Below are 21,404 nucleotides of genomic sequence, written 5' to 3' on the forward strand. Positions count from 1 at the left end.
AGTTTACATGGTTCCCAAAATGTTTAAACGCGTTTTTCTCGAAACTGTGTTTTCAAAGTCTGTGAGCAAAATTTCTCCGAAACGGCTGCAGTAATCGGTTTGAAATTTTTACACAATTTTCTAAGATACTTTTGTCAGGTAATGAACGAAGGAATAAATAAGGTTTTTGACAATAATTCGATTTTTTAAGTCACTTTAAAGTTTAAATTTTCGTGAAAAAAACCTATTTTTTTTTTGGAAAGCCGCAATTTTGTCAAAAATCAAAATTTTGCCTATTCCTTCGTTCATTCGTCTATCCTGGAAATATATCTTTTGGATTTTTTAATTTTAAGTGATTTGGATCAGAGATATCTTGCCCACCGCCAGACTCCTTTTTTTGGAAGTCGTCTAGGAGATCTACTACAAAAATAACGGAACCCAATATTTTTTTTAAATACACATTGAATTCTTAACATAAACATGTATTCTTTATGTTTATATAATTAAATGCCTCTTCACAAAAATCCACAAAAAAGAACTTACAACTAGATATAACTCCTTAAGTGTTTAAGCCATTTGTTGATAGAACGTGTGGGAACGTTGAAAATAAAAAGGTTGCTGACCTCTAAACAGGCTGTATGATCAAGCTTCCAAGTTTTTGCTCGAAAAACTTATGGTTTTCAAAAAAAAAAAAAAATACATAATTACCTTGCTAAATTGAAATTGAATTCGCCATTTAACTCGATGAGTACAAAGGGGCGTAGCTTTCCCTCCGATTCTTTTTCCTAAATTAGGTTTAAAAATATCATCTGAGCGTTTCTGTTTTAGATTGAGATATAGATAAACAGGCAGCAAAAATTGCTAGAACAAAATTATATTGCATTTTATATATTTGTAATGTCATGACTCATGATTAATTGTTATCTCAATTTCCATAATGCTTACAAATCCTAAACATGCCCTTAAACTTATACAATAAAAAATCGTTTTAGAAAAATTGATTTGTTTTGGAATAATTTATTTACGGTTTTTCAATTTTTAAAATAAATAAAGTTACACTTATGGTCTACATTTATAGATCCTCTTTTTAAAATCATCTGTTATGTTAATGTTATATTCAATTTTAATTCAAAAAGATTCATATTTCAATTTTAAATTCATATAAAAAAAAAAACAAAGTTGACATACAATATTGCACCAGATTGGTTAAAAAAAAAAAATAAAATTACAATTTTGGTATACACAAGTTTCTATGTATGCATTGTGAAAAAAGGGACAAGTAGTAAGCTCTTATCTTCTTTGATATCATATTTTATTACTTTTTAAAAGTCGTGGCTTGTGATGTTATTTTTTGTTTTATTTTAAGAAAAAAATCTTATATCAGCTAATTGTGTTTATTTTGTTTGCTACTTATATAATTTGTCTGTCTTTTGTTTGTCAAAGAATTTGATTTAAACTGCAATGAATATCAGTTAACAGCTGGCGGTGCATCACCACTTGGGGGATCCTATTTTTTTTATAAACGAAAAAACTTTTTTTTTGAAAATCCACATTAATTTTTTGTTTTTTTTTTTAACTTACCCGCCCTCCAGATGGTCGATCACCGGGTTTCTTGGAATTGACAACTTTGATGATAGAATCTGGCCGAATAAAGTATAAAATCACAGCCAAAATCATAAACATTGTCATCATGGTGAAACTTGTTTCTTCACCACCTGTTGGACTTGGAAGACTACTAGGCACTGAAATATATTATATTATTAGTTTATTTAAGGACCTTTGATTACAATTTCAAAGTTAAAGAGAAAACAACTTACGGTCTATGCATTCTGTGTCTGTGCAGGATGACTGGCTTTGGCGTATCTTAAATTAAAAATGATTTTTAAATATTTTTTTTTTCTTTTGTAATTTCAATTTGTGTCTTACCAACGACAACAATCGCCGGATTGCCATTTCGTGCGTCCAAACGCACTCACAGCTACAGTCATCAGCCATTGTGAAGAAGTTTGTTTTGTTTTGTTGCGTGTAGAAGTTTAGTGGCTGAAATTCGAAAAAATTATTAGAAAATAACAAATACTTGCAGGCTTAAAAACCGAAGTTTTAACATATTTTCGCGGTCATCGCCGTGAAAAAAAAAAAAACAAATACAAAGTTTTTTCTTCCGCCAAATAGTATTTTTTGAACTTATCCTAAAAAAAATTGGATTAAAACAAAAATTAAAGAAAGTGTTAATCTTTATAGAATCGAATAGTACGGTTTTGTTAGGTCTGGTTCATAAGGAATTGTACTGCAAAGTTTCGCATACAATCGTAGTTAACTTATTTCTAAGAGGAAAATCTAGGACAAAATTGGAACGAATTAAAAATATTAAATTTTAAAAAATTGAGTTAAGCCTGCCATGCTTTTCTCTTTTGGGTATATGGCAGGTATTCCTAAGCTTTTGAATAAGGCAATACCTTTGAGCGCAAAGTCAAATGACAGTTTAACTGTACTTATGTTCGCATTGCCAAGGGAATTGCGTTTAGTAACATAAATCGTACAAACCTACGAATTATTGAAAAGGTGTTTATGAACGAGCAAGCATGTTAGGATGCTCTTGGAGAATCAAGTGATAGTAGATCCCTTTCATAAAATTTGATTACATTTTGGTTTAACTGATCCCGTAAGCTGAATGATGGCAATGTTTTGAATTTATAGTTTTGAAATATCGACGGTTAAACTTCATAACATCGTAAGTCGTTTTTGCAAGTTTTGCAGAAATCAAAAAACAATATGTTGTGTTTCTTGTTTTTGCATGGGATACATCAATACGAGCTTTTGAATTTCGTCATTCCTGAAAAATGTTCAAAACAACATTGTTGAACTGAATATACCAAAAGATAGCTCTGAATTTTCTGAATTGTTTGCATTAATAATATTTTTTTCGAATTTTTCGACTTACGAGGTTATGAAGTTTAACCGTCGATATATAGGTTTATTTTCGCTTGGAAACTGACCCATTGGAATGGAAAGTTCGGTTCTAGGCCAAAATATTCCGGCTCCAGTTCCATAAGCGGTTTTGGGCATTAAGATTACTTAAGCTCATTTTGTTCAAAGAATTGATATGTACCCAAGTGGTATGACATTTCGAAGGATGCTAATTAGATACGGAATGAAGAAAAGATACCATCAACTCGTAGTGATTTAAAAGAGTGTAAGGTACTTATTTCCCATACAATTCAATTTTAGATAGCAGACTTATCTACTAGTCTTCTCGTTTATGTTTAGCAGGTATTTTCTCTTTTTAAGTAGCCTAACGAGGGAGAACTTTCTGAAAAATAAATACTAATCAGCAGAGTTGACTTTTGTTCTTGGAATCTTTCTACGGTAATAACTCCTAGAGGTATGTTGAATCTAGCCGTAGTGAGCCATGAAGGCTTGATCCTTGATCGCCAATTCGTTTCCTGCTTAATTGTCTTCAAAACCACAAAAAACACTGAAATATGAATGGCTTCGGATTAAAATTAATTGATAAAGCCGTATGTAGTAATTCGACCCCTGCATTTAATCTCGGCACTAAGACTGTATTTACATATATGTAATAGAATTCAGAATTCTTTTGAGTACTGTGATGATGAGATTAAACTACATAGCTTTACTCAACTGACTTAGTTTGTGGTGTTTCTTTGCAAAGATCACAGAAATCTAGTTCTAGGTAAAATTTAACACAATTTCATACAAAATGAGTATGGTCTAAACATCCACAAAAAAAAAAACTATGTACTATGCTATCTCTTATTGAAAAACAAAATAGAAAAAAATGTGTTTTTATTATTATCAGCAGAATGTGCTACTCAAATGCGATATGTTTAAAACATTTCCTAAAGAAACTAAGCCCTATATCAATTATAATTATAAAACATTTAAATTGACTTTATAAAAAGTTGTTGTTTTTTTTTTTTTTTTGAACAAATTAGTTACAGGTTTTTTTTTCGTTTATGCAACAGAAAATTATTGTAACTCAACTGAAGCTTTTAAAAGGATGACGACATTTACTACTCGTACTAAAATTCTGTAACACACCGGTTTTGTAATATGAAAATTGCGACTGACATTTTTCTTTATCTCCTCAAGTGTTGAATTTCAAATCTTAAAAGTTTTAAAAAGAGGTGTCAACTATCTACTATTGTGGAAATAGGAAACGTTACCCGCAATTTTGCGATAAGTTTTTGCTAATTTAGGGTAGAAAAAATAAAAAAAAAAACAAACAAAAGAACAAAACATAATTTATGCTTCACTTTTAGGTCAAACACAAGATACTACGTAATCTTGTTTGAGGCTCACAAGAAAAATGAGAAAAAAAAACAGCAATTAAGTTTGTGTAGTACAATAGAGTCTTTTAGGTCTATCTCATCACAAAAAAAAAATTAAAACCACTTACGTGTCTCAAATAAAAAATAAACAATATCTCATTCAAAATAAAGAATTTTAAGAAAAAGAATTGCGAAAAATTATAAAACAAAATAAAAAATAAAACAGAAAATATATAAGTTCCAGCAGGCGACAACGACAGCAACAAACTAACGCCCACAAATATCAAGTTGAGGCTGTAAAGGTATACCCTCTCAGCTTCAAGAGCTCAATAAAAATAAAGTAAAAGCTACAAATAAAAAATGTACACACAACTAATACTTAGTCGAAGCGACGACGCACAGTGGGGCATGTACTTTAAAACGTGGTATTTAATCAGCCGTTGGAGCTAGAAACATGAAATTTTGCAATTATGCTTCTTAGATCCTTACTAAGTCATATCGTAAGCCACGCCTACTTCAACGCTCACTTAAACTCTTATTATTTAGGATTTAATAAAAATTTCAATATTTTTCAGATTGAAAGGTTATTTTAAGGCTAAAGAGATTTAATAATATACAAATTTTGCATACGACATAACTTTAATCCATGATTTCTTATACCTTGAACCTATAGTAGTTAAGAAAATCAGTTTAGAACATTTTTTTTTAATTTAAGGATTTTAAGGATTTTTATTTTAATTGATTTAAAAAAAAAAAATGAAATGCAAGAAAACAAACTAAAAGAAAATTATTGGATAAGTTTATTCATCACTTTTGTAATCACAAACATTGGTTTCGACAAAAACGATTGCTTCGCATATGCTTAGGGGTTTCAACAGCGCTAGTGCTTCTGGGGATAAGAATGTAATTACATTCTTTGCGTGAGTATTTTTGGCTTGGCATTAATCATAGCTAAGAAGAAAATAATTGAATATTATCCTCATTTGTCTTATCGCGACCTTATTTCTTTGAAAAATGCTCTCGGACATTCTTGATATCTTTATTAAAAGCCTTTTGCCCAATTAGCAGATTGTATAATTTCTTGGCCATGAGTAAAATATTTATGGAGAGTTAGGGGCATATACAAAGGATATTTACTGACATTATTGCACATATACTTCCGGAACTTATCAAAATCAATTTCATATCAATTGCGAACTACAATAATTATAATTGTGTGTATTTATTTAATTATAATATTTAATATCATATAAATATGTAGATTTTTTGTTTATTATAAATTTAACTGAAATATTTGTCATATAGAAGAAAAAATAATACAAATTATTTTTATTTTTAAGTGGATCGATTGAATATAATTCAATTTTAAAGTTCAAGTGACCTCAACTCCAAAGTGTTTTGCCCAGGTAACTGATATATTTGTCGATTGTGACTTTGAAGTTAAAACAACTTTGATTTTTCGTGAAATCATTGGAATGAACTAGTCTTATAAAATTAAATCGTCGTTAAGTCTGTTTCTGATTTTTTTTTTTTTTAGTAGTTACTTTAAAAAATGTTATTTCACTGTTGACTAACGAATATGGCATCGAAAATATTTCAAAAACGAATTTAGTTAGGAGTGGACATCCCAAGCTATCATAGGATAACATATTTTCTGAATCTTTTAAAACTATAGCAAGGAAGTTGCATGGGTTGATTATAATGGACAAATAGCTATGATTGTTTTAAAATTATTCTTGTTTAAGGAAAATTTGAAAAATGATGAGATTTTCAATGACTTTATGAGACCATGAGAATCATGATAAATCATGATATCCAGCAGTATTGGATATAACTCTTTTACAAAATATTTAAGCCAATTCACTGGCTAACAATTTTTAATTTAAAAAAAATAATATTAATTACTTGCTAGCAGCTCTCGTTTTTGAAATATTTAATTTTTCATATTTGGGGGAGTATTTATATTCATACTAATAACAAAGACAAAATAACAAAAATAATACACAATTATTAAATTTATTTTTATTTTAAGTGGAGCGACAGACAGTATGTCGAACCTGGCCGAAACGCTTTGAAGTTGAGGTCACTTGAACTTAAAATTTGAATTGTATTCATATTAATTTATATGTAAGTTTTCCTCATTTTGAGCGCTTATTAAAATTTTTCAGAAAAATTTATATCAAACTTAATGTATTTGGGGTCAGTAAACCTAAAGATCACATTCATTTATTTCTAGGAGCTCTATTTTTTGAAATATTTTAGTTTTCCACATTTTGGGGGTAATTTCGTACTAATTTTTAACTGTTTGTTAACATTTTCCAGAAAATTTTTTATCGAACCTAATGTATGGGTTCACTAAGCCTAAAAATCACACTGGTTGTTTTCTAGGAGCCAGGGGCGTACACACCTTTGGGGCAAGCAGGCAGTGCCCCGGGGCCCCCGACCTACGATAGGGCCTCCACTGGAGACAATGCAGACAAGTCAACTTATTATAAAAGTAACGAAGCAAAAAGATAAAATATTTTACATGAATCCCTTTGGACAGAAGAGAGACAAAATATTTTCTTCAGTATAATGCATAATGAATTGGTAGCCAGCAACAAATAATACCTCAGGAAAATTAAATTTTATATTAAGGCCAAAAGAAGGCTTTGTATATAAAATCTATAGCACTATCATGAAGTGAAATTTTTTAGATTGTTCGTTACCTGAGTGGTCTCGAGGGCGCTTAGATCTAATTAATAATGGGAGTAAGGAGATGAAATATACATTTCTGTTTGAAATTTGACATATTTTTTAGTTCGTTCGCTAGCTTACTATTTTGGTGGCGCTGTTTTTTTCATGATAGTACTATAGATTTTATATACAAAGCCTTCTTTTGGCCTTAATATAAAATTTAATTTTCCTGAGGTATTACTTGTTGCTGGCTACCAATTCATTATGCATTATACTGAAGAAAATATACGTACTTTTTTATTATTTTTTTTTTATACAGGGTGTCCCACAGTCACCGCCCCAAACGAAAACCATGGATCCCCGAGGTCATTTTAAGTCGAAAAACTTAAGAGGTAATTTTCTCGTTTTCGTCCCGTTTTCGAGTTATGACGGTTTTAATGATTTTTACACTTCTTTCCCTTAACTGGCTTTATCTTTGCCAATATACGTCTGATTTGAAAGATTTTTTTTACAACCAATCAAGAATTTGTTACAGTTTGAGTTTGTCTCAAAACTTTTTTTTTCTGCGTACAACCGTTTCTCCGCAATTTTGCATCAAACCCAATTTTCTTCGTTTTTTAAGTTGTTTTTTTCACTTTCAGCTCCTCAACGTACGCCTCTGCTAGGAAGTCTATTTTTTTTAGCTAGATATTTTCATTTTTCACATTTTGGGGGTAATTTCATACTATTTTTTTTTTTAAGATTTAATTAATACAAGCGTTTTTAAAGTTTTGTTGGAAAAATTTATTTCGAATGCAATTTGTGCTGTATTTCATCAAAAAATAAAAATACAAACATTTTTTTTAAATAAAAAAAAAATAATTGTATGAATTTGTATGCCTTTTGTGTATGAATAATTTAAAAACCAGAGCGGTTAGAAAAAAAACGAATGTTGTTTTCGGAACCAGCACCCTAAATTTAGTAAGAAATGATAAACAACGGTCTGGAAAATGTTTGTGTGTTGGGCAGTGATATACCTACATATTTGTAATTTAGTTTTTTTTTTTTAAGTTTTTGACAGCTTTTGAGTCGTTCTGCCCTAATGTACGACGGGGCCGTGATCGTGTCGTGAGTGCTTTTGCAGTTAAACAAATAGCTACCCGATCCCCACAGACTCTTTCGAGTCTCTACAAACTTAAATAAAAATAAAGAAAAAATATAAATATGAAACTTGAAGAAAAATAAATAAATAAATTAGCTGATAAGCAGTTTCTTTCTTTTTTTATATTTTTTTTTTTTTTTATAAATACATTTTGCCCTAGAAAGCGTATTAAGTTGGAAAAAGACTTCACATTTCTTCAAATCCATCAAAAATTTGCAAATGTGAAACCGAAACTTATGGGCCATGGTATTTGGATTTGTTGGAAAAAAAAGTGATGACGAAGAATCACCAACCAACCAAATCAAAAAGATATGAGGTGTTCCCCAAAAGATACATAGGTAGGTAGCAAGTTGTATCAACAAAAAACAGCTGTATGGTCAAAATATAAATAAAAGATCAACAAATTCTCATTAACACATATTTAGATAATCAAATCGTCAACATAAACAAAAGAGCCCAAATAGCTCTCATTATATACAGTCTTGAAATGAAATGACTCTTTGGCAATATAATTTCCTCTCAAGTCACAACGACGAGAAGCTAGAAAGGAGAAGGTTTTAATGATCTAACTTCTCTGTGAGAAGAAATGAACTAAAAATGTTGATGTGGCATCGAAATCATACTTTCTTGTGGTCTTTAAAAAAAAATATATTAATTATTATTCTATAAAAATGAAGTTAATTTTTCTTTTTTTCTATTTCATTTCCAGATTCTACGAAAAGGTGTTCCCTTGATAGAAGTAAAATCGATTTTGAAAAGGCTCTTGTTGCCTCTTGGGCATTTAAGTTTTTCTATATTTTCTCACTTACCTGTTTGCTTTTAGATTATTTTTATATAGAATTTTGATTTAATTTTTTAATCAAGCAAGATACATAATTCGTCACAATAAATTAATCTTTTCTTTTAGAACGACGAACTTATTAAAAAAAAAACTAGATTTTTAATTGAAAATTTCTTTCCACTTCACTTCCTCTCTAGTTGCACCTACTGCACTACACAAAAAGGAAAAGCCATACAAACAAACAAATACAAAAAAAAAAAATTAGAAGTAAAAAGTCAGAGTAAAAGAAAACAGTGAAAGAAGTGATGTGCGAGAGTTATATGGATATATGACAGTTGTAATGAGTGTGTTCAGGACCCCTGTTCTGTAATGTCGTTTTCCAAAATTATGGGAGTTAATAACTCCTTTTTTGTGCAATTCTGGAATTTGTTCACGACGAATTTGACAAGCGGAGTGATTTGACGTTTGCTTTGCATGTGTTTGTCATACTACATAATAAATAAAATAGTAACACAATCTTTTAAATTCACTTTTATTGATTTTTTTCAACTCTTTATTGATTTTTTTTATAATATATAAATATAATTTTCTTAACAAAAAAATTTTAAAACAACCTCCCAAGAATTTGACAAGTAGTCCATGAAGAGAAATGTAGAAATATTGGTAATCACTCCGTCAATCCTTCAAAATTTTGGGAGTGAAGAATTCACTAAAAAAATTCAATCCTTTTTCAATTTTGGAATTTGAAACCACTTCTTTTGGGAGTAATTATATAGTTAGGAGTGACACTTCTTGAATTTTGAAAAACGACATATCTTTATCACTGGCTGTAAACGTTTTTTAACGTTTCTAAAATCCATTTTCTTCCATAAGTAAAGCAAAATTTCAGAATTTATGAATTGAGAAATTATGATTTTGAACGAAATTTCTTTTATTTTGATGAGATAAAATTGATATTTAAGTCTTTGAACAGTGTTTGAACCTCGGTCATGAAATTTTGGAGCAAATTTGAAAAAAAAAAATGTGTAGCAAACGCAAAATTTTCGGAGTAGATTTGAAACAAAACAAATATCTTTAACAAAGTCTTAAATTAAAGTCAATTTGATTCATAAAAAAAATTAATTTGAGATAAGTTCACCTTGAACCAATTGTTTTTTCCCTCAAAAGGGGAGCAAATTTGCTCCAATCGTCCTTGAAAAATTTTATCGCCAGTAATAAAAGTTTTTGAAAAAAATAAATTGAATAAATGTTATAGTACAGGGGCACAGGAGAAATAAAAAGTTCTTTTATATTGTTTTGAAATTAAAGCCTAGTACGCTGCTGATGCGAAACGAAATTTTCCATACAAAATTTCAACGAAATCTTGAACGAAAAATTTCGTTTTGCTTTTCGTTTTTCAGTAAGCAGCTCTAGTTAAAAATTGGAGAGTTTTCACTCATTTGTCACTTACTTTTAACTGTCCTGTGCATTTTTCTTGACTCCAAGAGCAGTGTTGACGGTTTTTTCACTTTCAATTCATTTATTTCTTGCTTCAAAAGTTATTTTCTGTTGATTTTTCTTGATTTTAAACTAATTTTGAAATGCGCTAGGAGCCTGTTTGGTGATAATAGCCAAGGTGAGTATAACTCGATTTTGTGAGGATTTATTTCTCACAAACTTCTTGCTAACCAGAGGCGGCGGAAGGGGTGTGCGGAGTGTGCCCCCGCACACGGCCCCGCTCTTAGAGGGGCCCCGCGGTCGCTAAATGAAAATGTCTCAGAAATAATAAAATCCGAAAAACCATGTCTCTTCTCTTTATTCAAAACAATCAAATAATTGAAATTGGCTTGTTTCCACTCAGTGGTAAAAACAGTTTTTTTTTTCTTTTTTCTATTTTTCAATTTTGTATAGGTATTTAAAATTGTATGAAATAAGTTTTTGTAAAGGTTAAGGATGGGTAAACTTTACTTCCCTTAAAAAAATTCTTTGCTCGCTTACGCTCGCAATTTATATAAACTGATTTTTTACACTTTCTAGCAATTTGAACACTTTGTTACTTAGGACTTAAGAACATTTCTGTTTTCCGCCGCCAATTTAATGATTAAAAAGGACCATTTTCTTCAGTGGAATTTTCGAATTTTCGCTGTTCGAAATTCCGTATTCGAACACATATTGCGGATTCATTGATGTTTCAAAATACGGACGGATTTACAATCCACCAAACTTTAAAAACCCGTTTTAAATCAAAAATTTTGCTCAAACAAACATGCGAATAATTTATCAGTTATTTCGTAAAAAAAAATTAAATGATTGATAAGTATCTAACAGAGAAAAGCAAACATCAACAAAAACAATTCCACTTTTTTAAATATCTTCTATATTTAGCAGGGGGAGCCCCTTGTTTTTTTCCGGTCTCTTCTTCTTCAACTCAAAAGCAAAATTGAATCACCAATTAAAAGAAGCAATAAGTCCTCAATATTCCTAAAATTACATTTTGATGTAAATCTTGTCTCTATACAAAAGAAAGAAAAAAAAAAAAAAACGATTTTCTAATAGAAATCTATGGAGTTTGGTATTAACAGCATAAGTCCATTTTTTTCGAAAATCTATTTTCGTTTGGTCTTAACTGCATAACTCTAAGTAAACTAGTTCCAAAGATATTCAATGGCCCTAACCACACTAAACTCCTTTTTTCTAAAATTATATTTGATCATAATGGCATAACTCCAACTTGTGCTATTTTGACCAATCAAAAATGTTTATACTTTTAAATAAGTGTTTGGTCAAAACAGCACAACTAAGTTCCTTCGTTCGAAAAATTAAAATTCTTTAAAAAAAATATAGGCACTAATGACACAACTCGCAATAATCTTATTCTTGAACGAAAAATAGTTTTTTTCAAAACAACATATCTCACTAAAAAACATATAAATACGCTTAAAAATGATTTATTTTTTCTAAAAACGCGCCCTAATAAAAGAAATCAAATTGCTGAAATTCATTCTAGATGCTGTTTTTTTGTTTGATTTGAAGAACGAATTATTTTTTTTTTGATAATATGTACGTTTTAGAACATTTAACAAAAAATCTTATTTATATAAAAAGTTTTAAAAATTAAAGCAAACTGAAACTTAAGAAAAAGTTCTTGAGATCGAGTCGTGCATTTTGTTTTTCATCTACAGCCCTGTTCCATTGGAAGTGGTAGTCTTCTAATAGTAGATGTTTTGGTTAATCTAGTACTATCATATACTGTCTTGGAAATCGCTAGTAAACTACTAGTAGTACTTTGCCACCTCCCAAAGGAACAGGGCTTACATTGAAATGAAACGTTTTGTCTTAAGTTTGTTATTAGAATTTTGAACTTGAACTTGGACGGAAGATTTGATACTTTTTTCAAAATAATAGTCCAAATTCATTTTCTCAGGGGCCCCGAAAATTTACTCTAGCACACGCCTCATTTTGGTCTAGCGCCGCCTCTGTTGCTAACAAATGTCAAACTTGTGAGTTGTGACATGCTTTTGGGCAGATCACAAAAAGTTTTTGTGATACGAAAACCAATACATTAAAAAATGTGCAATTTTGCACTAGATCTTTTTCACTTTTGAAGCCAATGTAGGTAGTTAAGGCTCTTAATTACCTTTAGTTACAGTTTCGAAGAAAAATTCGAAAAAAAGTATGAAACAATTTTGGTTCTATAAGGCTTTACAGATGCAATTGTTGCTTGCGTAAAGCATTATAGAAGCAAAATTGTTAGTAGGGAAGGCTTAATGTAACCTGGGGGCGAAATCCGCAAGAGTAAATTCCTCTGTGTACACGAAAAAACGTTTAAATTGCCTTAAGAACAAGGCAGAGAAAAACTCACACAGAAAAACTCACTGTTGCGGAATTGGGCCCCTGTTTACTATACTATTTATGTTAGGGTAGGTCAAAAAAGAATATGTATAGAATTAGTTAAGCAGTCGATTTATAACGAAACGTGATTTGTTTTACAAATATTTTTCGCTACCCATATTAACACAAATGATACATTATTTATAATTAATATAATAATATAATATAATTTTTCAAAATTCTACGTATTTTGGGAGTCCCGGCCCAAAATCTTATTTTGTAATATTTCGAAAATCTGACCCATTATATTATAAAATGGTCAAAATCTGGTGGTTGTGATAAAATACGTTATTGGGAAAATGAGCTGTGACTAAACGAAGAGTTAAGATGCTTGGCCAATGACGTTTTAAAGGAGAATGGGCATTTTGGACGTTGAGCGGCCATTAATGAAATTGGTATCAAATGAAAGGGCTATATCTTAGGACAAACTTTTACATTGGATGTTTCACTGTATTGCATTTAGAATGCAAGATATTGCAATATTAGTATTGTTAATGCATCGTTTAATGTGGGAATGAAAAATTGGATTATATTTTTATTTTAAATATACAATATGAAGCTCTGTCATTTTCCCTGACCCTGAAGACATTGATCTTGAAAATCCGACCAATAGAACTCATAATACAAGATTTTTAAGCCAACCACTTTTGTTTTTGTTCGAGAGTTTTTCAAACGATTCAAACTAACAAAAAATTGAACAACAAAACTCTCAAAATAGGCTTAAAATTGTTGTTTAAAAAAGCTAATAGTTTGGGTTCTAGTGGTTGGATATTCAAGATTAAGGTCTTCAGAGTCAGGAAAAATAACAGAGTATCATAATATGCACTTTAAATACATATTTAAAGATACAACATTGAGAGAATCTGCATAAAGTGTTAAATGCAAAAATGCATTTTATCCGTTTCTGAAGTACGTCACAAGGATAAAACTTCTGCAAAACATATGTAAGGCTTAATAACATCATAAAATAACAAATTCATTAATGGCCGCGTAACGTCCACGTTCCATACAAATTTGCCCATTCTCCTTTGTATAAATAAAAAAAAACTATGAGTGTGAAGTGAATTTTGTTTGAAGTTGTTTCTGAAATTAACCAGTTATAAATTACAGCTTGAAGAATGAATTTTTGTCTCAAAAAAAAATATTTGTGCTTGTTTTAATCTTCGGTACTTACTGTTTAACACTATCGGGTATATACATAAGTACTTGATAGTAAATACTGGACCTCAAAGTATCAAAGTTATTGTATAAATATTAACGTTGCGTTGTGTTTAAATGATTTCTTTTCCGTTTAAAGTCAGATTTTGAGAAAATTGCCCCTCCAACCTAAATCCACGATACAGGCAAATACACAAACTTAAAAATTTCATCCAAACTTCAACTCTTCTATTCGTGGTGTATATTCTAAAGGTGACGCATGCTTGCTATTATGTTATTCACGTATTAGTTTTTTGTACTTTATGTTAATTTTTGACAGTAGTTTAACTTTATGCTAATTATTAATCATACAATGTTAATTTGTTACTTATTATTATTAAATATAATTGATCATGCAACATCGACTATTTTTATTTATTTTTGGTCAGCAAAAGCGAATTTGAATTATAAGTAAAGTAGGTATCAATAGAAAAAAATATAACTCATACACCACAGTGACCAAATTAGTTTGAAACTGGTATAATAATGTGTCATTGTTCAAGGTTTGTAGATACGTTAAGTATATCAACTAAAATCAAAACTAAGTGAGCATACAAGAATGTACATAAGAACATTATTATTTTATATTTTTCGTTTTTTGTATTGCTGGATTAAGTACTTATAATTCTTATTTTACCTTTTTGTTTTGCTTCTTTAATTCCATTAAAAACGCAATTTTTATTTTTATATTATCGATATATTTCGAGGGCCTTTTTGCCTCATCCTCAGGATCTAGTAATAAAAACATGCGTTTAATACTAAAATACATTAATAAATTTACAGTTTTACCTACCAAAAATACTAACAATAAATTAATGATATAATTCGTATCTCTTTCCTTTTAAAAAATTATACAAATTAAATTTTAACAGACATTTCTTTTGAAATAAAAAATTTTAAAAAACATTAAACAAATTTTATAAAAGTATTTAAAGTACAAAAATATCTTAAAAATTTTGAATTTAGCTGTTTCTTAAATTGGCATTGACTATTAAATTGTAATATGTATTTGTGTAATCACGTTTATCAATTTTATAATTACAAGCAATTTGTTCATTTTTTATAATTTGGTTTACCTCATGTATTTGCAACTTAAATTTATTTCTTTCTAACTTTAAAATTTTGCTTCCATCGAAATCAAAAGAATGTCCACTTTCTCTGACATGATCAGCCAAAGCAGCGAAGTTTTTGTTGATTGACCCTTGAATAATTTTTTCACATTCGTTCTTATGTTGGCTCATTCTTGTTCCCATTTTTTGAATTGTTTCACCTATATAAACTTTTTCACAATTATTGCATTTTACCGAGTAAACTAGTCCACTATTTTCTGTTTTATTAATTTTCTGTTTAGTATTTAAGAAAAATTTAGATATTGGTTCTGTTGGTTTCATTGACGGTTTAACATCTGGTACAAAATATTGGCACACTTTAGCTTAGGGACTCACTTAGTTTTGGCACATACGTCATTGTTGAATAAATTTTATTATTAGTATCTTTTGTCCGATCATTATTATTAGATAGATAAAAAACTGTAGTTGCTCTGGTCAAATCTTTGTGGTGAAATAATTTTGGCTTGTAAATTTTCATTTTTAACTGCTGAAATAAGTTTTTTTATAATGTTTTCTGGATAGTTGTTTTTTCTCAATATGCTTTGTATCCTTATTATGTTTTGGTTAAAAAAGGTCTTATGGCTAAAAGAAAATACTTTCCGAATGAAGCTTTTCACCATATTGTATTTCATTTGAGTTGGATGGGCCGAATAAAAATTTAACAATAGATTGGATGCAATTGGCTTATGAAACCAATTAGTAATAATATTACCATCATCATTTCTCTTGACTGTGACATCTAGATAATTAATTTCATTGGTAAGTGTATCCTCCAATTCATATGTAAAAGTTATGTTTTTATCAAAAGATTCCAGAGCTGATTTAACTACATCAATTTTGTTTCTTGGAATAGCTGTTAAATGATCATCTACGTATGCTATCCAAAATTGTGGCGTAAAATCAATTTTGTTAAAAGCATTTAATATCACTTCATCCAAAACCCATTCCACAAGAATTTGAAGTTTTGGATTCAGATCCTACGTCAGCGCTGCAAGCTAAAAATAATCGATTAATTAGTAGGGGAGAGTGGGGCAGTTTTGAACACTTTTTGCTTTCGCAACTGCTAGAAAGATATTTATTCGATTTATTGATCTGTTAAGTTTACTTATATGAAGCAGTGACATTGAACTTCGATTTTAAAATATATCTGGTATTTTTAGCATATTATTTATATTTAATTTTAATTTTTAAACAATATTAGATCTTATGTTCAAAAGTGCCCCATGTATGGGGCAGTTTTGAACATGGAAGGGGCACTTTTGAACAGCAGTATTAGTTTTGTTTTAATGAATAAATAACACTCAACTTTTTATTAGTTTTTTAATAAAAACATATACAAACTTCAAAATTGATTATTATATCATATTCAAGGAACCAAAAAATAATAAAAACTCAGAAAAAATAATATTCAAATTTGAACTACATATTGTTATCACATTTATTAGTTAAAAAGAAAAACAAGAAAAATTCATTTAAAACATAACTTAGAAAAATGGAATTCATACCATTTATGCTTCTCAGAGTAAAATAGATTTATTTTGTGATCAACCTATATTTCTAGACATTACATGCAAATGTTAACAAAGTGGACGTTCTTCATGTACATATCAAGAGCGTTAATTGGTGTAAGCAGCTTGACTTTAATTTCTATACCGCTTAAGCGGTATATAATCGAGTTCTCATCGAGATCAGTCTAGTACTCGTAGAACTTGAAGAATTCAGTAATTTCTTTTTTTTATCTTCAATAATGTTGTACCTACATAATTTCCATTTTTTCCTTAATTTTGCCCGCAATTGATAGTTTTATTATTCTTTTTATAAGAACATTACGATTTATTAAACGAAACACATTAAAGTTTCCTTAAAATGTCTGATACAAACTGCTGGGGCCGTTTTTGAACGTGTTCAAAAGTGCCCCAACACACTTGTTCAAAACTGCCCCAACTGTGTCAACGACATAAAATGTTTAATAAATATTTAACATTAATATATTCCTTCAAAAATTCACCGTCAATTAGTTTAAAATTCATTAACCATTAACAAAAATTGTATTGCGTTTTGAAATCACGTACCAATTTTTTTTTAAACTCTTACAACTAAAAAACTGAAATAATGCAAAACCACTATAAAAATCACCTTCCACCTATAAATCTGAAAGTCAGCCGAGATAACGATGGAAACTCATTGACATTTATGGATATCATAAACAAAATTTACCAGTTCGGCCTATAATTTCAACAATAAATTCTCCAAGTTACAAGTTATCAAAATATTTAGCCAATATTCTTAAGCAATCTTACAAATCAAAATTTACAATAAAAAATTCAAAACAGTTTGTGAAAACAATAACAAATACTAAAATTCTATCGGGAAACATTCTTGTATCTTTTGATGTATCTAATTGCTTTAATAATGTTTCAACTGAATTGGCACTACAAACTGTTGAACGCCACTTTGATTTACGTATCAAACCTAGAACAAAAATTCCAAAACAAACATTTATGATCATGTTAAAATTTTGCCTTTCGGACTGCAACTATTTTTGTTTCAAAAATCAGTACATAAGAATGAAAACTGGACTTTTCATGGGATCATCTTTAGCTCCAATTCTTGTGGAATGGGTTTTGGATGAAGTGATATTAAATGCTTTTAACAAAATTGATTTTACGCCACAATTTTGGATAGCATACGTAGATGATCATTTAACAGCTATTCCAAGAAACAAAATTGATGTAGTTAAATCAGCTCTGGAATATTTTGATAAAAACATAACTTTTACATATGAATTGGAGGATACACTTACCAATGAAATTAATTATCTAGATGTCACAGTCAAGAGAAATGATGATGGTAATATTATTACTAATTGGTTTCATAAGCCAATTGCATCCAATCTATTGTTAAATTTTTATTCGGCCCATCCAACTCAAATGAAATACAATATGGTGAAAAGCTTCATTCGGAAAGTATTTTCTTTTAGCCATAAGACCTTTTTTAACCAAAACATAATAAGGATACAAAGCATATTGAGAAAAAACAACTATCCAGAAAACATTATAAAAAAACTTATTTCAGCAGTTAAAAATGAAAATTTACAAGCCAAAATTATTTCACCACAAAGATTTGACCAGAGCAACTACAGTTTTTTATCTATCTAATAATAATGATCGGACAAAAGATACTAATAATAAAATTTATTCAACAATGACGTATGTGCCAAAACTAAGTGAGTCCCTAAGCTAAAGTGTGCCAATATTTTGTACCAGATGTTAAACCGGCAATGAAACCAACAGAACCAATATCTAAATTTTTCTTAAATACTAAACAGAAAATTAATAAAACAGAAAATAGTGGACTAGTTTACTCGGTAAAATGCAATAATTGTGAAAAAGTTTATATAGGTGAAACAATTCAAAAAATGGGAACAAGAATGAGCCAACATAAGAACGAATGTGAAAAAATTATTCAAGGGTCAATCAACAAAAACTTCGCTGCTTTGCCTGATCATGTCAGAGAAAGTGGACATTCTTTTGATTTCGATGGAAGCAAAATTTTAAAGTTAGAAAGAAATAAATTTAAGTTGCAAATACATGAGGTAAACCAAATTATAAAAAATGAACAAATTGCTTGTAATTATAAAATTGATAAACGTGATTACACAAATACATATTACAATTTAATAGTCAATGCCAATTTAAGAAACAGCTAAATTCAAAATTTTTAAGATATTTTTGTACTTTAAATACTTTTATAAAATTTGTTTAATGTTTTTTAAAATTTTTTATTTCAAAAGAAATGTCTGTTAAAATTTAATTTGTATAATTTTTTAAAAGGAAAGAGATACGAATTATATCATTAATTTATTGTTAGTATTTTTGGTAGGTAAAACTGTAAATTTATTAATGTATTTTAGTATTAAACGCATGTTTTTATTACGATCCTGAGGATGAGGCAAAAAGGCCCTCGAAATATATCGATAATATAAAAATAAAAATTGCGTTTTTAATGGAATTAAAGAAGCAAAACAAAAAGGTAAAATAAGAATTATTATTTTAATATTTATGTTGCGGTTATTCGTTCGAAATATATTCAACAACAGAAAGAAAAAAGTTTTCAAAATACCTTAGTTTACGTTATCGTTTTGGCAATTTTAACAGATGGAAAATACAGATCATATATATTAGATATACATTGTCATAATGCTCCCATTCTGATAATTCTCAAAATATTTTAAGAAGCCGGTCTTCCTTATCAGACATTGCCACCATATGTATATAAATTAAAATAATATTCTTCTGTAAGAAAAGGGTAACATTTCCACCAAAAAATAAAACGCAATATGCAATAATTTTGGTACTCCGTAAAATTTCACTTATCTTTTTTTGCTAAAAAATAATAATAATAATAAGAACGTAGACACAAACATACTTTTGTTTGTAGTAGCTTTATAATGTATGTTTATATAACTCTTTTAGTCAAAATTGGTAGGAATAGATACAAAAAATTTGATAATTGATAGTAATTACCTCAAAGTACTTGTCAACAATAACAAAATAGATTTTTCTATTTATTTATTTTTTTTTTCAAACACTATTTTTAAAAATTATTTGAACACAACATACCCGTTTGACAATTGCCCTTGCAATAAATGCAAACGAAAGATTCCAGATATTTAACCCTCTAAAGCACCAGAATAACTGAGCTACATTATACGACAGTATAGGTACTAAATTTAAATTTTTATAACAAAAATGTCTAGCCAATCACAACAACAAACGTGGTAAGATGAGACGTGGAAATTTCAAATTTGTTTACCTACGATATATAAATGTTTTCGTGTGTACTAAATTGTTTTTTTTTTTTCTTCTCTGTATTATCAACTGTTGGTATTGCAATTTTTGTTTTGTTTGTATATTTTAAAATTAAAAACAATAATAAAACAAAATGTCAACACACAGGGTGGTTGAATCAAGAGTAAATCAAAATAAAGTTTTTTTTTAACACTTTTATCAAAAACAAAAATATTATATCTAAAACAAGTCAGCGTACAAGAATAATATTAATATGTTACGTGTTTTTTATTTAGGCCCAATTTATTCACTCTTCATTATATTTAACGTCCCCATTAAAAATTAGAAATCTGTCATATAGCATACAAATTTTAAAATTTCCCTTTTTTAATGGCGACATTAAATTTAATTGAGTGTGAATAAATTGGGCCTTAAATAGCAAAGAAGTCTGATGAGATCTTAAGCCTTTATTTTTAATTTTTTTTTAATACTCAACAAAATATCTTAAAAATTAAGACACATAAACCTAGTTTTCATTTTTGAGCTCAACTTTGTTAACCTATTAAATTTTTTTTAACATAAAGTAGAAAAACTCACTCTTAAAGCCTAATATGCTATTGGATGTAAATGTTAGTTTCCATATGAAATTTCTATACAAAAAATTTTAGCCCAGCTAAAATTAATCCAAGAATTTCAGTCAAGTTGTGCGCAGTTCCAGTAGAGACAAAATGTTCAAAACAAAAGCTACATTAAATAAATTATTAAAAATTCTGTACGTAATTTAAAAATTGTTATTTTTTGAATTTTGTTTCATGCAAAAATCGTTTAAGCATAGGAATATAATTAAAAAATAAAATGAGTGTTGTAAATTACATAAACTTATTTTTATAGATCGAAATTGATAAAATAAAAAAGTAGAGTTAAATTATTAATCATTATATAATTATTATTTATTTATACCGAATTGAAACGGTATAAATTTTACAGTAAGATAATTTAATTTAAACGTAAAATAATCTCAAAATCATTCGTGATACTGCTTTGCTCGGTTTAATTTTTGCAAAACTTTTTGTAATGAAACGCAAAGAAAAGTGTAAAAAATTTCAATCGAACGTTTTTGAGTGACGTTTGAGAAGACCTTTCGGAAAAAATCTTTCGAAACACTTTACTTTAATAATATAAAGAAAATACATGAATGTGTTATAATCATTTTTATAAAAAAAAAACCAAACCGACTTCCATGGCTAAAAGTGGGTTTTTTGGTTTTTCTAATAGTTCCTATGGCCAGAACTTAACGAAATTGAAATGGGACCACATTGCAGCTACCAGCTTTCCAATACAAGAATTATCAAAATTGGTTCACTCAGTCCAAAGTTATGAGGTAACAAAAAAAAAAATTACAGACGAATTGAATACCTCCTCCTTTTTGGAAATCGGTAAAACTGTTTAAAATGTTTATAGGTACTACACTATAAGTACGGTGACCATATTTCCAGAAGCAAAACTCGGGACACATTCAAAATTTTTCGGATCGTTTTAAAAATATTGATTCTTCAAAAACATAAAAAT

The 21,404-nt window shown here is 28.9% G+C and overlaps 1 protein-coding gene across 4 annotated transcripts; it reads right to left on the reverse strand.

The window, feature by feature from the left end:
• Window positions 1-965: 965 nt before the first annotated feature.
• LOC129905903 (small integral membrane protein 14) lies at window positions 966-19,769 on the reverse strand. 4 transcript variants are annotated; one of them, XM_055981530.1, is made up of 5 exons: window positions 19,668-19,769; window positions 1,906-2,019; window positions 1,797-1,842; window positions 1,561-1,721; window positions 966-1,486 (listed from the first exon to the last, which is right to left on the reverse strand). In XM_055981530.1, exons 2-5 carry the CDS (start codon window positions 1,972-1,974, stop codon window positions 1,448-1,450), a joined length of 315 nt encoding a protein of 104 aa, XP_055837505.1. In that variant the 5' UTR covers window positions 1,975-2,019; window positions 19,668-19,769; the 3' UTR covers window positions 966-1,447. The 4 variants fall into 4 exon arrangements, with proteins under 4 accessions (XP_055837505.1, XP_055837504.1, XP_055837503.1 ...); XM_055981529.1 differs by lacking the exon at window positions 19,668-19,769 and adding an exon at window positions 19,572-19,607; XM_055981528.1 differs by lacking the exon at window positions 19,668-19,769 and adding an exon at window positions 8,898-9,046.
• Window positions 19,770-21,404: the final 1,635 nt, after the last annotated feature.

Source organism: Episyrphus balteatus, chromosome 1 (assembly GCF_945859705.1).
Source record: "Episyrphus balteatus chromosome 1, idEpiBalt1.1, whole genome shotgun sequence".
Taxonomy (NCBI): Eukaryota; Metazoa; Arthropoda; class Insecta; order Diptera; family Syrphidae; genus Episyrphus; species Episyrphus balteatus.